This window comes from Rhizophagus irregularis, chromosome 4 (assembly GCF_026210795.1).
Source record: "Rhizophagus irregularis chromosome 4, complete sequence".
Lineage (NCBI taxonomy): Eukaryota > Fungi > Glomeromycota > Glomeromycetes > Glomerales > Glomeraceae > Rhizophagus > Rhizophagus irregularis.
Genome location: NC_089432.1, coordinates 2650744 through 2659530, shown reverse-complemented (window position 1 = coordinate 2659530; position 8787 = coordinate 2650744). Strand labels below are relative to the sequence as shown.

Here is an 8787-nt window from a genome sequence, read left to right as displayed (position 1 = left end):
TTGTTACTTCCTTTTGCATATCGATTAATAACTACTTTTTTTGCATTTTTTTTATTTGAAGAAACTAAATAAGGCCTGTAACTAATTTTACCTAAAAATAAAAGATATTAAGTAACAATTTAAATATATTTCTTTAATAACAATAATATAAATACCTTTTTTATTCAAATTTCCTTTATTCATATTAAATATGTAAAAAGAATAAATTTACAAAAAAAAATTTTTCGGGATTGATCAAACTAAATTAGCCAATTAGACTACTTGCTGCAGATCAAATCTATTTATAAAATAAAAGCAGATTAGCAGATATTACCATAAGTACCTTATAACACTGCCTAATACCTTAGGTATAAATCAATTTACCAGGTTTAAAACATTTAATTAGATCGGGTGTATACATACATCCTGCTGTATTAAACAAATTTAATGTACGAAAGATTTCATTCAACTTATAGTAATGGTTTAATGGTTTAATATTCTTAATTTAAGAAAATAAAAAAAATCTATATATTATGATATTTTGGGTCGGTATTAAATATAGAAGCTAAAATGGGCCTTTTAAGCAATGCACGGTAACTTTAATTTATACTGAACTATTACTTTAAGAATCTTTTATTTCAATAATTTTAATAATATTTAGTAAAGATTTTATAATAATTCCCTACTTCAAAAAAAAAAACAATACAAATTTAACTAAAAATTAATAAATGCTAAAACTCATTAATCTAGTTCCATTATTTCATATGCTGACAATTTATCAAATAAAATTTTTGTATTCAATGGTCGTACTCCTTCATTTAAATTTTCTATTGAATTGATATCAAGTGCTTCCATAAATATTTCATAAAAATGGTTGGTGGATTCAAAATCAGATACGTGCATTCCTACTTTAATTATCTGATTAAAGGATATTCCTGCACTAACGATATGTTGTAACCTCATTGCACTTGTTTTAAAACGTCGTTCTGAACGTTCTGAAATGCCTTCTTGAATACAAATAATCTCTTTTACAAATGTCCTTTGTTTACCCTTCTGATTTGGAAAATTTGATTCTGCCACAACATTAATTTCATTATAAATATCAATCAAGGACATCCTATGATAAAACTTGAATACATTGAACGCTATTCCAATTTTTTCTATTTGGTTCTTTTGGAGGGCCCACTGCTTGACTCTTTGTATACCACTTGTTTTATCTATAATCTTAATTGGTTCAGCAGTTAAAAGATTAAGGGAGTGCGTTAAATTATTATTTTGTAAATCCGATTCATTAACCATATCTTTATCTGCCAATTTTTGAACTGGTGAATCATGAGTATTTGATTGAAGATCATCCATAACTAGTTTTCGGAGTTTTTCACCAAATTTTTTGAATTTCTTCTCTTTTAATTCTTTAGCTTCAAGGTTTTTTTTTGCTTTATCTATTGATTTAAGAAATATAATAGATTATATAAATATAAATTAATAATAATTATATTTATTAGTTCAATAAAAAACAGAAATACCTTCAGTTTCTTCATTTTGTATATCGTCATTTTCTACATCAATCTCCATAATTTCTACATCTTCGTCCACTTCATTTTTATTATCTACATTAATTTTTACAACTTCTATGCTTTCATTTACATTATCTCTTACTTTCTTTCCTTTAATTAAAGAGACAAATGATAATGGAACTGATGTTGAAGATGGTGATGGTTGAATTAATGTTGAGAACGAAGATGAAGATGAAATTAAAGTTGGGGACGACGATAACATATCATTTTTCTGCATATATTCGTTGATTTTAGCGATCCATTTTTCTATTAAACATTTAAAATCTTTTAGTTTTTTCCATTCTGCATAAATAGGTAGAATATCAGCCCCCCATTTTATATCCTCTCTTGTAGGTTGTTTGATTTCGTTATTATATCCAAATTTTTTGTGGCATCTGGAATTTAATTTCTCCCAAATTTCATCAGAATCATCTTCAATTGATTGATTAACGGTATTTAAATCATTATTTAAAACTGTAATATAATCTTCTAATTTAAAAGGTTTAGAAGAAGTTGATATAGACGGGGATGACATTGATGGCAAATTATTAGATGCAGTAGAAGTTGTAGATATGTTATCAACTAGACTAGTTTCGTTATTATCATTATCTGATGATACGACTGTTGAAAATGATCCATCAAAACGCGCCAGGGTTTCAAACTTCTTCAATTCAGACTAAAGTAAATTTTAATATATTAAATAAAATTTTAATAAAATGTAAATTTTAAAATTAAAACACATTTGTATTATATATAACACTATTTACCAGCAAATTATTATTTTCAGCTTTAAGTGCTTCGAGTTTTTCCTAATATGCATATAAAAATATAAATATAAATTATAGAGAAAAAAAAGAATTTAATTTTAATAATCTTACTTCTAAATTTTCATAATAATTATTATCCTTCAAATCGATCATCAATCTATCTTTATGTTTTCCATATATGACGACAGCTGTACGATCGTTGATGACAGAAATGTTTTTAAGGCGGCCTTGAAGTTTATTACGAATAAAAGATAAAGCTTCTGAAATTTTTATATTGTCATTATCAGATAATGATAATGAAACTTTATTGTCCTTAAAGTTAAATAAATAAACATATTAAATACATTATAAATAATTTTATTTAACTATAATAACTAAAAGTACAATTTACCTTTATATTATTTGACATTGTAAAAGTTTAAAATTTCGTAAACGTTAAAAAAAAGAAAAATAGGGATTGTTTATGTTATTTTATTCTAGTACATTTGTAATTAATTATTTTTAGAATTAAACGCGTAATGGTAAAATGTTTTACTATTTTTAGAATTAAACGCGTAATGGAAAATGTTTGAAATGTTTTCTATACTATTTATAGAATTAAATGACTTAAACGCGTAATGGGAAAATGTTTTACTATTTTTAGAATTAAACGCGTAATGGAAAAATGTTTAAAATGTTTTCAATACTATTTTTAGAATCAAACGCGTAATGGGAAAATGTTTGAAATGTTTTCTATACTATTTTTAGAATTAAACGCGTAATGGGAAAATGTTTGAAATGTTTTCTATACTATTTTTAGATTGTAACTCAAAATAGAATAATTACTTTAATTACCTGTTAAAAATTATAGAAAACTTATTTATAGTTTGTACTCCGATCAAATGGGGGCTAAAATAATAAAAAAAAATCTATACATTTTATTTGAATTTTTTTTAATTAGTAACTATAATACAATTTAAATTACAAAGGATTATTTAATCATAAACGGTCAATTGAAAATAAAATGTAATATATCATCAATCAAATTTAAATTAATGATTACTAAATAAAAAAAGATAGTTATAGGGTTTTTGTGTAAAAATTATTTTCTTGTGCAAATTTATATATTAAATCAATCACAAAAATGATGCAAATTTATTGTGGCATAAAATTCTTCATATTAGGCGAAAAAATTTAACTTCATTTGCGATTATTTTTTCAAGAAATAAATATTACTGATTATCATCATTGCAGCAGATTTATAAAGATTTATGAAATTTGGAAAAAGTCCTGCTGCGCCCTTGGGAATTAAAATTGACTTACAGAAATTTTTCCTAAAAAAATGTCAAATAATGATGCGCCTTTAACACTGGAAAAAAAAATTTTTAAAGCTCATTTTTGACTGTTCACTAATAAATTTGGGACTTAAATAGAAATTTGGTGATCAAACATATAATTAATTTGACATGACAGACAAATTTTGGGGTATTTCATAAATCTGCCATGATGTTAATTTTAATTAAGTTGTTATATAAATATTATATATTTATTATGAAACTGAATATTAAACTTTTAATAATTATTTTTATATTTATTATAATCAAATAAAAAAATTCTGATTTTTCGATTTTTCCAATAACTTTTATTACGTCATATTTTGTATTGATTGTCTGATTTCACATGGTATAAAAGTAAATTTGGTTTCGGCTTTTAATGATTATCCTAATTAACGCTAATTAAATTGTTAAAATTCCAATTTTATTTTAAGATTTCTTTGCAAATATTTCAGTACTCTACACCTGGCTTCTATCAACTATTTATAATATAATCCAGTACCATCATTTATTATAGCTAAATTTGAGATAATCAAAATCTTTACTTGTATAATAAAACATGAGACAATAGAGAATACTGTATAAATGAAATATAAATTTAAAGTTTTTCAAAGGGTGCCATTAAACAAAGAAGGTAGACACTTATAGGAGATAGAGCTTTTTCTTTAATTTAATTGTTTTAAAGAAATGTTTCTGAAATTTCTTATTTTTTTTATAGAGATGCCAGCACGCAAAAAATAATAAAGCTCCAGATATTAGTGGGAATGTGGGATTCCATATGACTATTGGAAATATTGTAAAAATTTAACAAAAGGTTTTTGTTAGGAATAATTAATGAGGGTATGGAGTGTGGAGTAATTTTAGGAGAATGGAAAAAAGGTCTAATTTATCCGACTGGAATCAAGATTTGAAATTGATACAACCAATTACTTTAATAGAGACAGCGAGAAAATTATTTTTGAAAATTCTGGTAAATGACTAAGTAAAATTCTAACGAAGGAAAAATTTTGATGGGGACAAATTATGAAAGCTTTAAAAAATGATTTTATATGAGAAAGATTTTATGGGTTAAAAAATATTTACGATCTGCAACTTGAAAGTTTAAGTAAGAATGTTATTTATTTAGCAAATGGTAATGAAAAATTGAGTACTTTATTTAAAATCAAGATAATGCAAGAATAAATGAGATTGTGGACCGCAGTGTGCATAGGAGATATAAATGGTAAAGCAATAAAAGGACGCAATTGTTAGATTAACGATGCAATTAACTTGTTGAAATCAGAAACATGAGTTTATGCAATCATGAGATTTTAGACGAAAATGCAGGGCATAAGATTAAAGGTGGTAATATAGAGATAATAGATCTATTACCTGATTCAGAAATTTAAAGAAGTGCATTATCACGAAGAAAGAAAGAAATTCTCTTTTTAGAACAATTATTGGAAGCAAATCAATTTAGAATAATGAAGTGGAAACATGTTTTATAGGAAATGATTTGAGTTTTAGAGGTAAAATACCTAATTGGTTTAAGATTGTAGAAAACGAAGTGAGAGAAAATAAAGAGATGAGAAATTTAATATAAAAATAAAAATTTTGATAGAAATAATATTCATATGAAAATTTTTGATGAAAATGAGAAAGTGTCAAGAAATAATTTAATAACATGGAATGATGAAAAAGGATTTCCTATCTTTGGAGAAGATAGGAAAAAATCAAGAAATAAAAATTATAAGAGGATAGGGATACATTGGATCATGATAAATGAGAATATAAATATAGATGATTCACCTACTTTAATTAAATGTAAGGGTTGTAAAAAGAATATAGGTAAAAAAAAATATGAATAAAGAGAGTAAAATTGAATGTTTAATTTATTTAAAATGAAGAAAGTAGGATTATTAGAAAACGGAACGAAGGTTGGAATATCAAACCTTATGAGACATTCCGAAATATTAAAAATAAATGATCTGGTGGAAAAATATTTAAGAGAAGAATAAAAAGAATAAAGATTTAATACAAGAATTGAGATGATAGATAATTTGGTTAATACAAATAAAAATCTGATAGAATTTTAAAGAATAGTATTTTAGAGAAAGACGATTTTAGTTTTAGGAGGAAGGTAAATTTTTTAATGATAGAGGTTATGAAACTAAAAAGTAAAGTTAAGGAAAATGGGAAAAAATCGATTGAATATTTAGTAATGTGGAAGATAAGACATGAAGAATTCGTTACAAAGAATGAGATTAATTTTAACAGAAAATTTAAAGTATTGTTTGAGAATGAATACAAAATTTTATTAAGATGTTTGATAATAGGTATCATTTTATTAAATAGTAATAGCGAATTAATTTTAGGTTTAGATGGGAAATTTTGTGAATTATCAAAGAATTATAGAAAATTTAAGTACAAGACGAAGGTTAGATAATGAATACAATATGGAGTTATTGGTAATAGAAAAGTTTTGATCGCAAATGAATATAAGAACGATTTCGTGTACGGAGAAGGAGGCGAACGATATAAAAATATGTAAAGAAGAAATGGATAAATTCTATTGCAAATGAAAGAAAGCAAAAATGAAACATATATGATAGACTTTAATGAAGGGGGATTAGTGACCAACGAATTCAATTTATATTGGAAATATAATTTGATTTTAGGAGATTTAAGGGGATGGCGAAAGAAAGTTTCAGAAGTGATATGGAAGAACGAAATTTTAAATAGTAAAAAGATTGAAGATTTATTTTCCTATAATTACAGAAATAAATTCGATTGGGTAAAGTCTTTAAAATTTATAAGCAATGGAACAAATTTACATTTTGGCAATGTGCGCAAGAGGACACAAAAGAAAGAGCGTATAAAATTAAAAATTGGATAAAAGAATTACTAACATATAGTGTACTTTTTAAAAGGAAAATATTTGGATTGATAATGATACCTGCCCAAGATGCAATAAGGAAGAAGAAGATTGGTATAATTAATGGAAATGTGAGTGTAATGAATTTTCTGTAAGAGAAATTATAGAGAATTCGATAAAAAGTTGGAGGATGAAAAAAAGATTGATGATTCGACAATATTATGAGATATTAATAGGATTTTGTTCAAGTATTAGAAAAGCCTACAAGAATTTTATTAGGTTTTAGTAGAGAATGGGAGATGCTTAGAGGATTATATAATAACAATTTCAATCTTATTTTGAAGAAAAAGAATACAATATGATTATAGAAGAATTGTGGTGTTTTTGTTATGAGAATATAAGATTGAAAATATGGGATAAAAGATGTAAAGATGTAGTGGCGATAGAAGAAAAGAAGGATTTAAAGAAAGGTGAGAAAAAGAAACGTAAAAAAGATCAAAAGAGCAAAAGGAGGAGGTAAAGCGAGAAAAAATACAAAACAGCAGATAATATAGAAAAAGATAAAGAAAAAATATAGAAAACAATATTAGAAATAATGGAAGGTATATCAATTACGAAATCATGGGGGTATTAAAATAAATTAGTATAAAAAAATTTTTTAGTATAAAATGCTTTTAGTTATAGAAGATAATTAAAATTTTTAATTATTTTTTAGTGTTTTAAAAATTTTTTTATGTAATCTTTTTGTAATTGATAATAAATGCATTATTAAAATTAAAAAAATAAAAAAAAGGGATAAGTGGATTATAGGTGATGGAAGTTGGAAAAGAGGTGTGATAATTCTGGGCGAGTGGTCACTAATGAAAGTTTCGTTTGGTTTTAAACACATTTCCGTATAATGGAAGTTACTTGTAATCTTACTTTAGTTAAATTTTAGTTTTCTGTTAGGTCTAGAGTTTTTATATATGTTATGTGTGAAAGTTTTTTGTTTTTCTTTTTTTATTTTGTATTGTTTCTTTTGGGTTGAGTGACATCGATTATATATTGTTGTTAGTTCTTTTTGCACGCTCAGGTATATATAATTATATATGCTCTTTGTATTTAAATAGACTGGTTTGCTATAGGGTCATGTGCTTTTTCACATGCCTCTAGGTATTTCTGACGTTAATATGTATATCTATGGTATTGTTTAATAAAGAAATGCAGTGCAAATTTTTTTTTAAAAAATAAAATATGGAAGGTTGTTATAGAAATGGGCCAAAGACCTTAGTAGTCTTAACAATAAGAAAGAAATTATGTTATTAAAATAATTAGAACAGCTATTTGTAACTAATATAAGTTAACATCAATTGGCCAATTTTGTTTATGATAATTCGTAATGAAACAAGTGTATCAAAATCATCAACTAATGCGATGGATACTCAAATTAGAGCTTTTAGGATCAAAAAGTTTCTTTAAACATTGCCAACATATGAAATATTATATCAAAGGAAAGTTTTTGGAACTTCTTCAGAGAAATGTATAAGATGTAATGAAGAAACAGAAACATGGGATCATACTACTATATAGTAGCATTGTAACAAGATTCTTCTATTAATTTATGGATAGATGCAGTCAATGTAATTACAGAAGATAATAAAGAAAGAGAAAAGCTTTACAACATAGTAATGTTAAATCAAGATTATTTACATTAAGAATTTACTATATGAGATAATGCGTGGACTTTCTAACATCAAGATTTGGCAATATAAACATTGTAAAGTAGATGATTCAAAGATGTTGAAGATATGTTGTGACTTATATTTGACGTATATATATGAAAAAATTTGGAAAATGAGATGTCAAGAAGTAGTAAGTTCTGAGAAGTCTCAAAGCATAGGTAAATTGGATTAAAAGATAAGGAGATTCTTGATTAGAGAAGGATAAAAGAAGTGATAGAGAAACAGAGGAGTTAAGTATAAATAATAAAAACAAAAAAATTCAGAAAATAGTAAAATTATTAAAAAAATAAAATGAGAAAATATTAGAAATGGTAATGAGTTAAATACCCTAACAGTGAATAAGTAAGCTTTCTAAAAATTCAGTAAAGAGAAGCAATTTGATAAGTTAGTAATTAAAAGTATGTCACCAAAACTTTGAATCATATTTTTTTCATTATTTATTGTACAAATGATTGTTTGTTTGTTTCAGGTGATTATTAGCCAATCATAATTCTTGATCAAAATAGCTGACAGCCAATTAAAATAACATTTTCATGCTTTTTTCATCACAATCTTTTCATCTTTTTGATCATTTAATCTCTTTACACCCATCTCATA

General features: G+C 24.9%; 1 protein-coding gene across 1 annotated transcript; it reads right to left on the bottom strand.

Annotated features, from left to right (window-relative positions):
• Window positions 1–720: 720 nt before the first annotated feature.
• Window positions 721–2711, bottom strand: OCT59_023905 (uncharacterized protein; the record flags this gene model as incomplete). The annotated part of the gene is made up of 5 exons (XM_066135048.1): window positions 721–1421; window positions 1506–2211; window positions 2303–2344; window positions 2414–2614; window positions 2694–2711. The coding sequence occupies 5 exons, from the start codon at window positions 2709–2711 to the stop codon at window positions 721–723; spliced, it is 1668 nt and encodes a 555-aa protein (XP_065991114.1).
• Between the last annotated feature and the right edge of the window lie 6076 nt (window positions 2712–8787).